Source organism: Suillus plorans (genome assembly GCF_016647745.1).
Source record: "Suillus plorans strain S12 chromosome Unknown HD556scaffold_16, whole genome shotgun sequence".
Lineage (NCBI taxonomy): Eukaryota > Fungi > Basidiomycota > Agaricomycetes > Boletales > Suillaceae > Suillus > Suillus plorans.
In genome coordinates, this window is record NW_024537400.1 from 500,365 (window position 1) to 518,673 (window position 18,309).

The following is an 18,309-nucleotide window of genomic DNA, read 5'->3' on the forward strand; positions in this document are numbered from 1 at the left end:
AAAGAACTAAAGACCGAAGTCTGCGTCACCAGCGTTTAGGAGACTCAGTCACGGCAACATGTCACAATCAGTGACAAGTATGTGCGTAGAGCTGAGACTCGGCCAGAGCCGAGTGCGAGCGTTGATTCAATTCGTTTAAACCAATTAAAACCCAATGCATCTGCGTGTGAAAACTAGGTCCGGTTGATTCTCTTTTCGACTAGCTGCCATATACCGGAAAATAATACGTCCGTCATGAATCTCAATCGGCAAAAAAGTGGCCTCTCGTTGGCTCAATTACAATCGAGACAGATTCATGAGCTAGCCTTCGAGACCAACGCTAGACGAACAGATTCAAGTTGCGCAGTGCGTTCCATCTTCTTGCGGCCTCTCAATATTAATCTTCTACAGCAATGATCGCTCGTTTCGACAGCCTCTCGAACTCGAGCTTAGTTGACAACGAGAAAGGCTAGGCACGGTCTGTCATTTTCAGATAAGTTCAAACATACACATTACTCGAGCAGTACGAAAAAAACAATTGTACTAATCGACTCCAAACTAGGTGTTGCACCATCAGCCATGATACCAAAGCGAAAGCAGAAACATAACTCACTGTTGCGACGTGCCGCTCTGGCTGCCAGCTTAATTTTTAGACGCAGGTCAAAACTTTTCCACTCTAAGGCGTGCAGGTCAATCATACGGTTGAATCCTGGTTGCACAGTGACCTGCTCATACTCACGCCATCTACATCTTCACAATTTAATGGACTGCAGCAAGCTTCTAATCCGCAGGTTGCTCCTGCGGGTTGACATGCACTGACAGACATAGATACTGTCAGAGCAACAACAACGGCGAGGAGGGAGAAACGCATTTTTTGTGCGAGGTGATATGGAATCTTCTGAGGGGGATCTCGAATGATATCTCTGAGAACGCGGGACCACTGGGCGATGACGACCAGCTTTTATATCCTGTGTATGCTTATGGGCACAATTCTGATCGATTTGGCAGAATTGTTCTTGCTGTCAGATGGCAGAATTTTCAGCAGAACCTGCAGGAGCGTATCTATTTGATTACGGCCATTGTTGCCAGCAGCCATTGACAATTCTTATAATTACAGAATCCTCACTCGAATCCCAGGTCTCTCATCCCAAACTCTCACCCATCGCTTCATCATTTGAACCCTTTGAGATGCGCACAAGACCAGATGCTTTTTGACGACCTGACATGATGGAAACGCGCAATGCAAAACTTGTCTTGAGTTCAAACCGACGGGATCGCGCTCGTGTTTGGTTATCATGAAACATGTTGTACGACGGTATATTGTATAATTAACCTGGGTTGTATGCGCTGCGACGCATCGGTACTCTGTCAGCTGTTCACTAGTGATCAACTAGGATAGGTTAAAGAGATTATGGCGACTCTCATCATATGTAGGGATCATTGTTTTGTAACGTTTTTCCCTGCAGTGGGCATTTGCTGGTCCTTTTATCATGTGCATAGGGCTGGCAATGGCGGAGCTCGCATCAGCAGCACCTACTTCTGGAGGTGTATGTACTTGATGTTGTCATTATTTCGCATTTGCTCATTATGAAAGTCTAGTTATATTATTGGACTTATTCACTTGCTTCTCCACGATGCCGAAATTTTCTCTCGTGGATAGTTGGCTGTAAGTCTTGCATTTCGCTATGACGTGCATCCCGTCTTGACATCTACAGACTCAAATACCATACAGACTATCACTGGAGTCGGTGAGTCGATTTTCATTCTTTCAACAATTTGCCTCTGATAGCGTGGCGTCAGCTTCCGTGAACTGGGCTTGCGCAATTCAAATCGCTGCCGCGATTAGTATTGCCTCAGACCAGGCATATGTCACTACCAACGAGCAGCTCTAGTCAGTACACCTTCTTCCAATCACTATATCTCATAACGGTTGCCACAGCGGTATATACGCAGCTTTGGTCTTGTCACATGCAGTCCTCGTGAGCCTCGGTACCAAAGTCTTGGCAAGACTGCAGAGACTATACACATTTGTGAATCTGTGGTAGGTGTTGTATATTTGTCCATGTCCAATGCTTCAAGTCCTCCGGCAGCCTTTGCTTCATAGTCATTATTGCGCTTCCAATCGCAACGCCACGCGAATACCGAAACAGTGCAAGTTTTGCGTTAGGGAATTTCACAAACTGTATGTATCCGCTTGCAATTACAATCGCAGCTCACTATCAGTGACAGTGGCTGGCTGGCCATCTGGATTCGCATTCATCTTGAGCTTCATGGCTCCTCTTTATTCAATAGGTTAGACCCTCTTCTCCCGGATTGTCTATTCCTGACCACCTTTGATTACCAGGGGGTTATGATGCCAGCATCCATATGAGTGAGGAGGCGTCAAACGCTGCTACTGCAATACCATGGGCAATCGTGAGTCACATCAGAAAATGACCAATCATTGTGTTCACCCCAGGTAGATCAGTTCTATTGCAGTGTCGGTCGTTCTTGGTTGGGGTATGTGGAATGACATGTCACTCCGATCTTGATGCTATTTTCTTATCTAGGAATAAACGTTTCCCTTGCCTTTTGCATGGGCACCGACCTTGAAAGTATCTTAAATGGTCCTATCGGCCAGCCTATGGCGCAAATCTTATACACTTCGCTTGGGCAGAGGGGGGCCTTAGCTTTGTGGTGTCTCATTATTTCAACGCTGTACGTTTTAGCAGCGCGTGACACACATAACCTAATCACAAAGCAGGTACATAGTGGCATCGAACTCCCTCCTGGTCGGCTCTCGCCAGACATTTGCATTTTCTCGTGATGGAGCCCTTCCCTTTTCACGATATTTGTACCGGATCAATAGCTACACGCAAACACCAGTTAATACGGTTTGGTTTGACGCCATCTTTGTACTGGTGATTGGGCTTCTTGCGTTTGTGAGCACCGAGGCCATCAATGCGGTGTTCACTATTGGTATCACTGCATCGTATGTCTCATTCATAACGCCAATCACAACGCGCTTTGCGTTCAAGAACGATTTCAAACCCGGCCCATTTTATCTCGGGAAATTGGCGAGTTGATCTATAGGGATGCATTTACCATTCCTGCACTAATATGCCCGTGCAGAGCTTTCCAATCGCAGCGATAGCTGTGTCGTCGATGGTCTTCATGATCATTGTTTTCTTCTTTCCTTCGACCCCGCAAACAACTGCACAAGAGATGAACTATACAGTCGTGGTCCTTGGAGGGTACATGGCCCTTGCGATTTCCTGGTATTATTGCCCGGTGTATGGAGGCGTCCATTGGTTCAATGGACCCGTAGCCAACCTCGCACCGTCCATGAAAGGAGGAAGCAGAGACGAAAATTCCGTATCGAAGAAGGAACAACAGGATGCAGAACTCTCTGTTTCAGTGGTGGATGTATGAATAATGTTGGTGCGCTGTCGTGAAATCGTCGGTATTCAGAAATGATATTTATTTCAATAGATCTCATTCCAATAATCTCAAGCCTCTTGTGCACCAGAGCTTCGCGCAATCATCTCCGTCTCTATTCCCTAAGCACTTATATACGTAGTACTCGGTTGATATCCCATGTCGTTTTACTCTCACTTACTCGCTGCTCCTTTATATGTAGTACCTGCAATTCGCCTTTGCCATTAGTAGGCCGTCGGTGACTCTGCAACGGCTGCGCAGAGATAATGAGGTATCTTTAAGAATTGATACTCATCCTTGGCAAGGCAAGGAACAGTGTTGACAAAACTACTATCAACTTAGTATCATCGCTCTTCATCGTCAACCGACCATTGCATCCCATCCAACACTTGCTCCATTAAGAGAACCACTTCTCGAGCTTCCCACGCCACCCTTTGATGTTAAGGACCTTTTTTTTACTTTCATCATAACGCGTGCTCCCGTATGAATGTGAGTGGCTTCGACTATCTGGTAGTACTAGAAAATAATACGTCTATCACGTATTAAAGTGGCATTTCACTGGCTTCATCACAGAGAGACAGGGATCCATGAGCTCCTTCGAGCTCGAGACCACCGAACAGATTCAAGCTGCGCACATTCCACATTCGTACAGTTCCCTAACATTAATCATCAACAGCAATGATCGTTTTCTCGAACTCAAGTTTAGTGGACCACGAGTAAGACTAGGCACGATCGATCTATCATTTTCAGATAAGTTCAAACATCCACATTGCTTGAGCATTGTACCTAGTATTGACTCCAAATTAGATGTTGCACCATCGGTCACAAAGCGAAAGCAGAAATATGGCTTACTGTCGCGACGTGCCAGTCTGCCGGTTCAATTTTCAACCTGCTGGGCTAGTCCCACACGCAGATCATCACTCCATCCTAAGGCGCAGGTGAGTCATGTAGTTGAATCCTGATTGCCCAGCGACCGGCTCATACTCACGCCATTAGCATCTCTACATTCCATGCCTTTACAGCAATCTGAATTTGTTGTGCAAAGCCCTTTGCCACACGCACTGACAGACATAGATGTTGTCAGAGCAACAAGTACGGCGAGGCTGGAGAAACGCATTTTCTCTGCGAAATGATATGGAATCTTCTGAGGGGGATCTCGAATGATCTCTCTGAGGATGGGAAAACACCATGATGACGGACAGCTTTTATATCCTGGATATAATCATGAGCACGATTCCGATCGATTTGGAAGAATGGTTATTACTGTCAAATGGCAGAATCTCGATAGAACATGCAGGAGCGTATTCAGTTGATCACAACTATTGACCCCGTAACATAACCTGCCGTCACGCATCGACAAGTCTCTTCTTTGTTGCCACAGAATGCTCACTCGAATCACCGGTTTCTCATCCCAATCTCTTACTCATCGCTTCATCATTTGAACCTACAGTGACCCTGCCAGCGCAGCAACAAAATTGTGTTCAAACATCTACATTGCTCGAGCAGTACAATTTTTTGTTCTTCTGAAAACAGCTGTACTACTGATTGGCTCCGGACTAGGCATTGCACAATAAATCATGATATCAAAGCAAAAGCAGAAATATGGCCTCACTGCGACGTGCCACTTGGGCTGCTGGCTCAATTTTCAACAGGCTAGGGTGCCACACAGAGCATGTCTCCATCCTAAGGCGCAGGTGAGTCATGTGGTTGAATCCTGGTTGCTCAGCGACCTGCTCATACTCACGTTACTAGCATCTTTACAAACCATGCCATAACAGCAATCTCCACTTGTCACGCATTCCGTTTCGCTACATGCACTGACAGACATAGATACTGTCAATGCAACAACTACGGCGAGGCTAAAGAAACGCATCTTCTGTGCGAGATAATATGGAATCTTCTGAGGGGGTCTCGAATGATATATGTGAGAATGGGGGAATACTGTAGGACGATGGCCAGCTTTTATATCTTGCATACATATACTCATAAGCACGATTCTAATCGATTTGGCAGAATCATTGTTGCTATCAGATGGCGGAAATTTCAGCAGGACCTGCAGCCCGCATGGCGTTCAATTGGTTATATCATAACCTGCCGTTACTGGGACCTTATCGTGTCATTAGGGATGATATGTGAGTTCTACCACATGAATTACTGATTTGAAGTTTGAACTGAATCCGTCGCTTCGCAGGTTTTCAAATTGAATCAAGATGACCAGAGTACCAGGCAGCTCACTCATAACAAACTACCCGGTTCTCGTTTTTGATCATCGGATATACAATTAATATTCACACATCTCAACAGACGAGTATAAAATATGCGTACACAGATTAAACGCGCAGCCCGAGTGCATGCGGCGCGTAGAGTACATTAATGACCAGTACCGCGAGCTTGGTACAACGTGGGGTGGTGCAGTATGTCGTGTCTGCTATTTGAGACGCGCGTGGTATGATGTTCTGTAAGTCCCTGCGACGATCCTCGACCGGGTCATTCCACCTGAAAAGCAAGAGGCACACACACACCGGTTCAAATCTACATCCAAATCTTACGACTACAACAAGCGAATTCTAATCCGAATCCATGACTCTTGCTGCTGCTTGCATACTCGAGAAATGAACTGAAGAGTAAGAATAAGAACAAGAAGTCACAGCAAGGCGACCAAACTGTAGCCCAGCTGGAAATATTTGCGTAAAGGATAGTGATTGTTGCGACAGCAATGATACCTGTGATGGTGGCGTGTGCGAGCTTGCGACGAGCTTCCTCCACCCTGAGAACAGGTGTAACCTGCACTCTACACGGCCAACCCCGCAATTTGAATCAGCAATATTATGCGAAATGCATACTAGAGAGCCGAAACTCGGTTCAAATATAATGTCATTGTGACCCTTATTCAGCCAATTTCAATTTCAGCTTATCCATGTCCTGATCTCGTGGAGGAACACGTACAATTGGATGCCGAGTGTATCGGGGTTTTTCTTTTGGTAAGTGTAGGTCTGCAGATGAGTCACGTGATTGAATTCTGCGACCAAAGTTCAAACAGGCTGTCGCCGACTCGCCGACCTGCTCATACTTATCGGCACAAATCAACTTCTGGCAGCAATATTCAAAGTCTGATGTGCAAATCTCTCTCTCAGTCTTACATGCAGTGACAGACATAGACACTGTCAAAGCAACAACAGCCGCGAGGACGACAAAATGCACTTTCTGTGCCTAGGCACACTGGTCGATCATTTTAGATAAATTCAAACATCCACATTTCTCGAGCAGTACAATTTTTTCCAAAAACAACTGTGCTGATTAACTCCAAACTAGGTATTGCACCCATCAACCATGGCAACAAAGCGAAAGTCGAAACATGACTCACTGTCGCGACGTGCTGCTCAGGCTGCCGGCCTAATGTTCAGTAGGCCAACCTACTCGCAAAGAAATATGGTATTATTCTAAGGGGCGTTGGTGAGTCATGTGGTTGAATTCTTGTTGCACAGCGACCTGCTCACACAAAAAAGGTGCGCGCAGCAGTTGGCTACTTCACATGATGTTCCTATGGCCCCACATGCACTGACAGACATTGATGCTGTCAAAGCAACGACAACGGCGAGTAGGGAGAAACACATTTTCTGTACGAGGTGATATGGGTTCTTCTGAGAGGGATCTCGAATGATATCTCTGAGGATGAGGGAACATTGTAGGACAACAACCAGCTTTTATATCCTGCATATGCTTATGGGCACGATTCTCATCGATTTGGCAGAACTGTTGTCACATGGAACAAATTTCGGCAGAACCTGCAGGAGCGTATTCAATTAACAACATTAAATCATAACCTGCCTGCAGGCATCGACAATTCTCTTTATCGTAACGACAGACCCCTCGCTCAAATCACCGATCTCTCGTCCTAACCCCTCACTCTTCGCTTCGTCATTTGACCCTGCACTGACCCTGCCAGTGCAACGACAAAGTCAAGAAGTTAGTATCATTCTCGCCGATACTTCCAGTTGTAGTTGACACTGCACTGATAAAGGGTGTGCTCACATCCTGGGTGCCCCATGTCTTGACAGCGGCTGGTTAATAATCAGCTTTGCATTGGTGCTCACCGCCGTTCACAATACGAGGACATCAATGCACCAGCAAAAGGTGCATATTGTGAAAGTGTGAAGGTAATGCGAATAATTCCCCACTTCCGTCCCCAGGTCCATTGGACCTACAAGAGAAATTAGTGCCGAGACATGAATAGCTGATCCTACTGACTTCAGAATGTGACGTGATAAAGTAATCATAAATCTAGTGATACATGAGAACCGTTATAACGAGATTGTATCTCCTGCGCAAACTTAGATATAATCAGACCAATTATCAATAATTATGTGTAAATAGTGTTTTTAGCATTCAAACTGGCCAGCGATAAATCAAATGGGTGTTAGCTAAAAGACACACAGTTTGATTGGGTATGTTTCCACCGCTTTTATTTGCCGACAAGATTGAAGACAGGCAGTTGCTCATACTTGTTTCTGTGAGTCTCGTTTAACCGTCTAGTTGGAGCTCACAAGAGAGTCAAGACCTGTGTCAACTTATCTGGCTTCGAGTCGATATAGCCTGACCTTCAGATATAAAATCATATCAGCACAAACCATCAACGTCTGGTATCGCAACAGATAAATTATCAATTGATCTGGCTCGATGTGGCATTCAAACTGTGTCAAAAGATCCAAATTACATCTCTGCAAGTCTTAAATCCCCTGGAGTTCTGCCAAGATCACTGGGATGGAGTCAGGAATTAATGTAGGCCGGCTATCAGCAGTTTTGACGTGGCATTCCTTGCCACGTCATGGCCGCACCACCAGTGCAGCACGACTGAGGCAGAACCCACGGGATGACCAGGAGGGATAGATTCTGCCGCAGTATCATTCGTCAAGCACTGGCCCAAGCATAACCATTTTGCAAAGCCTTTTCGTGATGATATAAAAGCAAGTCATTTTGCTATCATCACCAGCATCCTCTCACCTCAAAGAAATCATTTGAGCACCTCAACCATACCACCTCAAACAAACAATGCACTTCTTCTCCCTCATCTTTATTGTTGCACTGACAGCATCTATATTGTCTATCACAGCAAGGCGACCAGACTGTAGCCTAACTAATGAGCGACTCAACTCCTTCAAAGGTTGGTGGTGTGTCTCACTTTTCTTGTCTTTCCATCTACTCCACGACATGTACTCCTTCATGATTTGAGCCTGGGAAGTGGTCGCGCAATGATGCGAAAGAAATCGTTGATGGGGTAGTGACGAACAGTAAGACGGGAATGGTCACCGGTTCACTTAGAATAGTTGTTCTTTACTATGTAGCAGCATGCAAATAGCAAAAGGAGAGAAATTTGAAAATTACAAAGACTGGGGCATTGCAAAGAGATGGTTGAAGTCAGTAATTCCTCACATTCAGTAAAGTGTCTGTTTCTGTTTCGCGGGATAAATCGGAAGGCGAAATGTATCCCAGGCCTTAGAACTTACAGTTATCAATCGGTATTTGAGATGCGAAATTGAAAAATGAGGTACCATACTTTTACAACACCTTATAAAAACCCTGTTATATTTTTCCTAACAAGTAGTATATATCAAAATTGCATATCTCAAGTTTCAGAAAAAAATATGCAACCGTTCGTGTATGTCATTCAAAACAGTGAGGGGACCTCTTTTTTGCCCATTAGCGCTCCGTGAGACACGTGACTCATTAGCTAATCTTTGCTTATCGAACATTAGCAAAATCATTATCAGTTGCACACTCCGTCTCACCAGCAGTCTCCTTGCATTGATATCGAGTCCATTGATAGTGTTAATGGTCCAGTCTGGACCAAGTTCATCCCCACAATATTATCATGCCAACTGACAAGTTTCAGATGGTAATGTGTCTCAATATTCTGCAATTGATACTAATACTGATACAGTGCATGTACGAAGATTCTCGACTGCCGCTGCCGACCTGCCGGCTGCCTCAACATGTTGGGTCTACGAGGGTGAGTGTCCATTAACTAGTCTTCATCACTGGCATCTGAAATGCCATCAAGATCAAAGCTTTCCCCACCGCTAGATGCTGCATCCTCCTCACATGCTACATTCAGTGCTGGCCTTGGAATAGGGCCACACAACTTTCCCAAGACTGGTTTTGCCTCGCTGAATTTCCGCCCCTCTGCCTTTGCCCTCAATTTATCCTTGTTCCACTTCTCCAAAGCAGTGTGGTACTGTGCTCGTCGGTCCTTGTTCTCCATCTTGTGCTCATCTTCAAGACATTTCCACACTGCCAGTCCTTTGGCCCTCTTCTCGCATTCATCTTTCCTCGTCTTCTTCTCGGCGACGCACTTTTTCTGCTCGCATTCAAATTCAACAACTTTCTCGTAGAACTCATCGCCGGAAAGGAAACACGGCAAACCATCGCCCATCAACTTTCCTTTCTCCTTCCCTTTTCACTTTTTCGCTTCCTGATTTGCGAGCTGTCCACGAAGGACCTTGCAATACCTCTCATTCAGGATATTTGTGGCCTGAAGCTCAAGGATGTGGCACTTTAGCGTGACATTGGTGGCTTCTGTTTCGCGGAGCAGTGCAAGCAGTAAAATCTCGTCTGAGGTCTTTGGTTCGATGGGAAAAGGGGATTTCTGTTTGATGGGGGAGAGAGCCCCTTCAGTGAATTCAACCGTATTAGATGGACAGCTGAGGGTGACGATGTAGCAATAGAGGTGGGCCAGCCCATGTGGGCCCATGACAACAATTGTACCATGGTAGACGAGTGGGCTGCAGGGTTGTGTGTACCTGTTGCAAACAGATGGGCCGGTGGTATATAGTGTAGATGGTAGTATAGTAATGTACTATATAGGATATCTATGTAAATAGTAGTGAATGCAATGAGCGATGGAGACGAGTGGGCCGGCTGAATGGTGTGCAATGTAAATGAGTGGGCCAGGGAGATGGGTATGATGGGGACGAGTGGGTTGGGGGTAGGGGTGCAATGGAGACGAGTGGGCCGAGGGTAGGGGTGCAATGGAGATGAGTGGGCCGGGGGTATGGGGTGCAATGGAGACGGGTGGGCCGGTATGCGAAGTACAATGGAGACGAGTGGGCCGGTATGCGAAGTACAATGGAAGACGAGTGGGCCGGGGGTATGGGTGAAATGGAGACGAGTGGGCCAGTATGTGAAGCACAATAGAAGATGAGTGGGCCGGGGGTACCGGGTGCAATGGAGACAGGTGGGCCTCATGATATTCCATCCGGTGGACAATGGAAATATTTGCCGGTATGGATGATACAGATGAGCTGGAAGAGCATTGCGGGACAGAGGTGAAGGTGAAATGGATTATACAGATGAGCCGGATGTCTGCTGTGTGATAGAGGTGAAGGTGAAATGGATGATACAGATGAGCTGGACGTCCGCTGTGTGATAGAGTGAAATGGATGATACATATGAGCCGGAAGAGCATTGTGTGATAGATGATGGTGGAAATACCATCCAGTACAGCAACATTCTCACTACTGAAATTCAGGTTGTGCGATTATATGATGCATTGTCTTCAACATTGAAAGCACCAGAGGTTGACAACACAATGTAGACGACTAGTACATACAAAAACATAAATGATATAGGCTAGTATTATGTCGGCCCATCACCGGAAGGCTTGCTTGGATACCTAGCACTCACTGACCGACCTTGGTGCGATAGAGGTCCAAATCGCGGGCATGGCAAAGGAGCCGAGATGGACTGCGCCTCAGCCGGCACATTTGATGGCCCGGCGACCGGGAGAATAGGAGATTGCACAGGTGGTGCACCAACCGGAGGAACAGATGAGCCGGATTCCCTCATGGTCAGTGAAGGGATGATGGTGGAATTGGATGGCACCCGGTTGTGCCTTGCAACCGGTGATCCATCTGCAGTATCACCCAACATATCACCACCGGTCTGGGCACCCATCCAAGAGATATCTGGAGTGAACACATTGTTGGTCACAGTGCGAGCAAACGCACTGATAGATGGGTTGTGGGCTGTCATCGGGGGTGGATTAAATGTTGGTGGAGTTGACACTGTTGCTTGACTGGATCTTTGCTCCCTCAGATACCTGACAATGCCTCTTACTTCAGCTGTGCACTCAGCAAGGAGTCCCTTCTGCACACGCATATCCCGCCCTATGTCATCAATCTGCATGGCCATGGCGCTATCAGATGCCTCGGCGATGTCCATGCAACGCTCCAAGCGATCATGCCGGATGTCAATTTCCATTCGATCGTGTGTGCGCAGTTCCTCCATATCAATGCGAATTTGGGCCAACATGGCCTCCATCTCGTCATGAGAGAGAGGGTATTGGGTGGATTGACCGGGTCCGGAAGGAAAGGCAGGGGAGGCCTGGTTGTAATCGACAGGTAACGGCGAGAACCGGATATCGTCCTCTGAGGCCATGGCCGGTGATGAAGGTGGCATCTGATCATTGCCGGGCTCCACCCAATGATCAGCAGGGAAATCGTTTGCCGATGCCAAAGGGGCTGGTTGTTGTACAGAACCGCCGGCACCAACCATCTGGACATCGTTGATGTTGTCCTCTTCCTCTTGGATAGGATTGGGGTGCCAGATATCCTTGCCTACAAGAATACATTAGAATAGAAAGTAACCGGAAACAAAAGACTTGCCTTTCATCTTGGATTTCCCACCCATCTTCTCTCCGGTGGCTTTGGACCGGATGGTCTTGGAGCAAGTGGCGACTGCGGCTGCAGGTGGTGCAGTGACGGTGATGGGGGTAATGGCGGTGGAAGAGGTGGTGTGTGTGCTCTCTGTGTTAGTCCGGATGCATGCCATCTTCTACAGATAGCACAATGAGCAAGTCAAGGCGATCTCACCTTTCTTCGTCAATCAGGGGCAACACTCAACATTCTTTGCCAGACATCTGTCACAAGGCAGATGGGGTTCATCAACACGGGGCTATGGAGAATTAGTTTGGTAAAGCATGGCATTGACTGGAAGACACACCGGTTGTGGCACTTTGCCCTTCTTACTGGTGGCCTTGCCCTTGGGCTGCATGGACTATTCAATAATGTTAGCGTTTTATATCACCTGTGCTATGACAAGCAAATCCTACCAGTTTTTGTCGTTTCCCTGGTCTGACAGTGGCCTGCATCCGGATGAGCGATAGACTGGCAAATGTGAAGAAGAATAATGAACTTGCCTTTGGCCTGCCTTGTGTATCATCATCCTCATCCTCCAATTCATCCTCTTCATCATCCTGAATCACAACCTGCTGACTTGCCTTCGATGCACTGCCCTTCTTTTTTACAATGATTACAGCCCTACGAGTTGATTTTGGGGGCTGCTTGTTGCATTAGTAATGTTGAATATCTCAACAAACAAACTTGCCTCAACGTCTGAAAGATCATCTACATCGATCCCCTCACCATCCTCATCGCTGTCATCTTCCAGTGCTTTTGCCTTCCCCTTCCCCTTCCCCTTCACCTTGTCATTGTCGGTAGTGTCAGTGTCAGACAAAATTTCCTTCAACTTTGGGGCAGGCTTCCGGGCCCAATTGACTCGAGGCAAAGGAGGGCTGCTGAGTCGGCATTTCCGGTTTGTTGATGGCCCTGCTGCTGCTGTCCCACCGGGTGCTACATCTTTGGGTATGCGAATGCTGATATGTGGCGCCGGTACCAGCGAAGGTGCAGAGGCAGGTACCAGTGCAGGCGCAGGTACCGGTGCAGGAGCAGGAGCAGGTACTGGGGCAGGCACAGGTACCGGGGCAGGAGCAGGAGCAGGTACCGGTGCAGGCGCAGGTACCGGCGCAGGTGCAGGAGCTAGTGCAGTCACAGGTGTGAGTACAGGTGGGATGAGGAGGAATGTGCTTACCAGTAGCTGCAGGTGAAACAGGTGGTGCATGACCCAATGTCTTACTGTACAATGGATGCTTCATGCACATATCCTGATTGTTACCAAGACGGTTCCAATCCGGTACTACCACCAATTGTGCAGTGCGCCTCTGAGCACAAAAGATCTCAGCTGCAAGTGACAGCAGGCCAGGGGGAACATATGAAGTGTCACTCCCATATGAACAAATCACGACATTCTGGGACCCTAGTGTCAATACAGGCAACTGACAGGACGACAAACATACCACTTCGCGAGCAATCTCACAGCTCAAGTCCATTTTCTCGTCCTCAGACTGCGACTGGAGAACCTCTTGAACCATCTCATTGAGCCGGGCAACAAGAGCGATGAGAGCCTGGTTGGCAGCAGCAGCAGCAGAAGCAGAGTGAGAAGACATGGTAGTGAGACAATTACAATAGAGAGCTAGTGGACAGGTCACCCAGAAGAGATGTGTAAAACAACCACACTTATAAAATTTTCAATAACCAGCTATCCGGGCCGACTCAGACATATCCGAGTCCATTGTTCACCTTCATTGTTGACACGTCATCAGTTATGAATTTTTGCCAACCAACCTGTGAGTAAATCATCCGGTCGCAGCCTTCTGTAGAACATTGATTCTTCCAGTGCTATCATGAGGACCGTGGATTTGTATGACCCATTCCAGAAAAAAAGAAGGATGCAATCATCGGCGATTGCTCAGCATAATCTACATGTATCTAGTGAGGATGTAGGTAAGAAACCATCACCTCCCACAACATACCAGTTGACATTATCCGGCATTCCAGTATTTAGCATCTTGGAGCCAGGGAGAGAGGAGCGCACTTACCACAACCCTTTCATGGTTTGTTCAAGCATGGGCGAATGTGAGTTCATCTCATGCTAAGCGATGGTAAGGACAATTCATATTGATTTTACAGATCTAGATGTCCTGTCAGCTCATGATGGGTGGAAAGACGGTAAAAGATTGAAGACGGTGAACTTTGAAACGGCAGATGACGGCCGGTCATTGGACTTGGGATTTCCTTCATCTGATTACGACCGGATGACCAACAACCACAACCAACCACAATCAGACATGTTGGATATGCAATTCCCCACCTTGTCTGATGATGACCGGTCAAATGGTGAGATGTTGGACTTGGGATTTCCCCCACAGCCGGACGATGAGGATATGCTCGATTTGGGGTTTGATATTGACGTCAGTGATCCGGCCGGCAACACAGGCATGTAGCTGGAATCTACATCTCATATACTGACATACTCATTTGAAACGATATGTGACTAGAAGATGGGGCTCTTGAAATGGGCTTCAACACACATCTGGCAGATGACTCGCTGGATAAAGGGAATAATATTCCACCAGAAAAAAATCCTTTAGAGATGGGTTTCGAGATGGATGTGGTGCATGTTGATCCGGATCAGTCTTGTAAGCCTTCTTGATGTTCCAGATATTGTTCTAATCATTTAAATTTAGTCGCCATCAGTTGACCAGATCCCATTGGATTTGTAATTCAACGGGCTGTAGGTGATTTGCGTGTGGCAATGCACCGGTTGCATATGGACCGGGCTGGTCATGCAATGTCGCCGGACGAAGCCTTTGCGAGAGAGCAAGTTCTTGACTGCACACAAGAGTTATTGTTGGCATGTCAACTGATATTGATATCTCGACTTTCAACGTGAAGTATATATTTACAGTCAAATGCTATCTACACATATCACTAGAATACTTGCTTGCAAAGATCCAAATTACTACAATTGCATATACTGAGCTTTATAAGAGGCCTTTGTACTTCTATGAGAGCACTTTGGCTCTGCATTGGTAGTCTGGGCTTCAGATCCTGTGGCTTTCTTGCCGGTGGCCCTTCTTGGGGCAGGGGGCATTGGTTTGGGCACCGGTGTTTTGTTAGTTTTATTCTTGGCATGGACACCTGATGTAGGGCCAAATGCACGACTTCTAGAAGGATGTTGCGAAGGCACAGGATCATTGTCATCATTACTGGTTGATTGTGCAGAACTGGTGCTGGTGTTGTCTTCTGCCTGTCCCCTCCCACTTGCAGTCAGCTTGGATTTTTTGACTGGTGGCCGACCATCGGACTCTAAATCAGATTGAATGGGAAGAGCCCTACCCCTCTTTTGGGTTGATTTTGATTTAGGTGGCGATGGGACCGGTATGGATTTCTTGACCGGTAGGCTAGTATCTTCCTGCTCTGAAGCCGGACTAGCCCTGTGGCGTGTATTGGTCTGTTTTGCCTTTGAAGGCGGTGGTGGGACCGGTATGGATTTCTTGACCGGTGGGCGAGTATCTTCCTGCTCTGAAGCTGGACTAGCCCTGCGGAGAGTATTGGTCCATTTTGCCTTTGAAGGTGGTGGTGGGACTGGTATGGATTTCTTGACCGGTGGGCTAGTATCTTCCTGCTCTGAAGCCGGACTAGCCCTGCGGAGAGTATTGGTCCATTTTGCTTTTGAAGGTGGTGGTGGGACAGGTATGGATTTCTTGACCGGTGGGCGATTTTTGATAGATTTCGACTTTGGAGGTGGTGATGGGCGGTCGTCATCGTCATCGTCATCGTCATCGTCATCGTCATCGTCGTCCTTCTCCTCTTCATCTTCATTATCCTTGTCCTCATCCTCACTACTAGACGGCTGTTCCACCCTCCCGGTGCGCTTTCCGGTGGACTTTTTCACTGGAACCCTGGGTCTCATGTCAGAACTATCGCCGGAGATTATCTCTGCCAGTTCTCTCATTGTCTTATCATCACCTTCCCAGCCTTTAAATTCAAAGGTTGGGTGAACCTGGTCCTTCTGTCTTTGACACCACAACTCTAACAGCCGGTCTGCATCAGCCAACCGAATCTTTGACAGATCATCGAGCTTCCAACCAGTAGGTAAAAACTTGGCTGCAATAAAGTCACCCTGAGCCATCCTCACTGAGGCCCAAGGAACAGACACCTTTGGTTGTTGGCTGCACAATCCTGAAAAATAGCCAGTCAGTGCATCAACTCCAGATGCATCATTTGTGAAACTGACTGTAGTGTTTTGTGAGGAACGTTCTTATAAGACACTTTTTACTCTCTAGGTTAAGCTCTTTGACGTCCGGTATGACCGGAAGCCCATAGCTATCCACCTCCAAAGGATAATTGTCCTTCTTTCCGCCTTTCTTCCTGCTCTTCTTCACCTCCCCCTCATTATCATTGTCATCATTATTCAGGTCAACTTCTGGTATCACCCCAGGTCGGATAAGTACTTGACTAAATGGCGCAAGATTTTCAAACAGAAGCTCACCAAACTCTTCCACAGCATAGGCATTCCACTCTGATAACATGGACTTCCAGTCCTTCGTATCGGTAAAACTATTGCCCTCCAACTTTTCATTGAAGTCAATTCTTTCAACCGGATCAGTATATCTTTACCGGTTGAGTGTGAAGTGGAACTCACCCGTTGATCTGCACTTCATCTTCCTCTGTTTTCCATGCTGACAATATGAAAATTCTCATACCGGCCTGCTTCCACAACTTGGTTGCCAGATCCTTCATCATACCAGGTGCTTTCTTCTTCGCAAAGTCCGCCTGGACTGCTGCAGGAGGAGCCTTGGCAGACCACTCAATTGCAGTGTTCTGAGCCTCCTCCAGCTTCTCTTTAGATAGACTGGCCATGACTGCAGTGAGTGTTGTCTGATATCTTTCAATAAATTTCTTCGATCCTGGCATCGCTCCGGTCTTTTCAATGATCTCCTCCTTGCGCAGTTGTTCTATGACCGACCGGGAAGTCTATTTTTGACCAAACTTGCTGGCTTTCTTTTCTCGAGTCTTTTCAGGCCTCCGGTTATATAACTAGTCCCAGTATGTCTTGATACATCATGATAAAAGTTGGTCATCATGTATAAATTTGAAGTTCTACTGCTCACATATTTCCTGTTCTTCAATGACCGGTCATCCATAGCAGGGGCATGTACCTTGGCCTCTTTTATGACGGCCTTCAGAATCTTTTTTCTATCATTGGCAGCGGCTTCCTTCCATTCTTCTAGGTGTGATTTTAAGACCAGCACCTCTTCCTCGGTCAATTTCTTCTGCTTGGTCCTTTTTGGGCTGTCGACTGATGAGTTGGATCAGGGCATGGCAAAGTAGTTGAGGAGCAGTGGACATCTTGGTAGAAGAAAGGATGCATGTGTATCTCACAGTAATAGATTACATAACTGATGTACGTGACTGCAAACCAAACAAGGGATTGTCCAATACTAGTTCATTGGTATGATTCCCTCAACATCCCATGTGTTTCTGATGCATAGAATGTAGAACTGTAAAAACATATGGACTTAGACTTGTATTATATAGTATATGGGCAGCATACAGCTCTCAAATACTGGATACAGGCCCTGTGCAATCATATTCCATGACTTGCTCAAGTAAGTATCATCACAAATGACTTTGGAGGCCAGCATGAATGTGGACACAAACAGCCGGTGTCCTGAAGATCAAACAAGAAGCCTGTTTGTGTCTCTAGAGTTGGTTATTTGGTTTGAACTGTTCTCTCAGAGCATGTTTTGTAATGCCAGTGCCCTTCACTGAAGTTTAATCAATGTATTTACTTTGCCAGACTCGTCAGTCATCTAATCAAAAGAAGTATATATTACTGCCGAACCCTCTTAATTAACTGAATACCCTCTCAATTAACTGAATCACTTTTCTACCACCAACACTCCAGAACACTGGCTAGAAAGAAGTATTTAAACCTTGAAATGTAACCTCCAGTCGATGTACTTTATCCAGTCAATTGTCATGTAACTTGAACATGAAATCCATGTGACTCGGGTCAATGGCAGGATTATGGTGTTTGTTGTGTGATGCAACTATGGCAACCTCAGTCACTCCAACCTTAATATATCCCATACAGGTAACATTGCAAGATCTTCGGTGAGATCACAGGAACAATGTGGTAATTCCAACCGGTCAAACCATTCCGAGTCTGGACAACACCAGATCAATTGGTCCCTTGATGACTGGGCCGTTCAATGACTAAGAAGGGAAAATG

General features: G+C 46.6%; 4 protein-coding genes across 4 annotated transcripts; 2 read left to right on the forward strand and 2 right to left on the reverse strand.

The window, feature by feature from the left end:
• The first annotated feature begins 1,025 nt into the window (after positions 1-1,025).
• On the forward strand, positions 1,026-3,751 carry HD556DRAFT_1289309 (amino acid transporter). The gene is made up of 13 exons (XM_041299370.1): positions 1,026-1,526; positions 1,579-1,645; positions 1,695-1,727; positions 1,780-1,870; positions 1,919-2,020; positions 2,070-2,161; positions 2,209-2,271; positions 2,324-2,394; positions 2,442-2,478; positions 2,529-2,676; positions 2,723-3,035; positions 3,091-3,395; positions 3,451-3,751. Exons 1-12 carry the CDS (start codon positions 1,470-1,472, stop codon positions 3,388-3,390), a joined length of 1,374 nt encoding a protein of 457 aa, XP_041162559.1. The 5' UTR covers positions 1,026-1,469; the 3' UTR covers positions 3,391-3,395; positions 3,451-3,751.
• A 7,277-nt stretch (positions 3,752-11,028) lies between these two features.
• HD556DRAFT_1441010 (uncharacterized protein) lies at positions 11,029-13,675 on the reverse strand (the record flags this gene model as incomplete). Its single annotated transcript, XM_041306206.1, has 7 exons — positions 11,029-12,008; positions 12,039-12,225; positions 12,394-12,447; positions 12,503-12,730; positions 12,784-13,208; positions 13,261-13,477; positions 13,526-13,675. 7 exons carry the CDS (start codon positions 13,673-13,675, stop codon positions 11,029-11,031), a joined length of 2,241 nt encoding a protein of 746 aa, XP_041162560.1.
• A 237-nt stretch (positions 13,676-13,912) lies between these two features.
• Positions 13,913-14,769, forward strand: HD556DRAFT_1441011 (uncharacterized protein; the record flags this gene model as incomplete). Its single annotated transcript, XM_041306207.1, has 5 exons — positions 13,913-14,012; positions 14,067-14,144; positions 14,199-14,483; positions 14,567-14,707; positions 14,756-14,769. The coding sequence occupies 5 exons, from the start codon at positions 13,913-13,915 to the stop codon at positions 14,767-14,769; spliced, it is 618 nt and encodes a 205-aa protein (XP_041162561.1).
• A 261-nt stretch (positions 14,770-15,030) lies between these two features.
• HD556DRAFT_1441012 (uncharacterized protein) lies at positions 15,031-16,934 on the reverse strand (the record flags this gene model as incomplete). Its single annotated transcript, XM_041306208.1, has 3 exons — positions 15,031-16,253; positions 16,309-16,664; positions 16,717-16,934. The coding sequence occupies 3 exons, from the start codon at positions 16,932-16,934 to the stop codon at positions 15,031-15,033; spliced, it is 1,797 nt and encodes a 598-aa protein (XP_041162562.1).
• Positions 16,935-18,309: the final 1,375 nt, after the last annotated feature.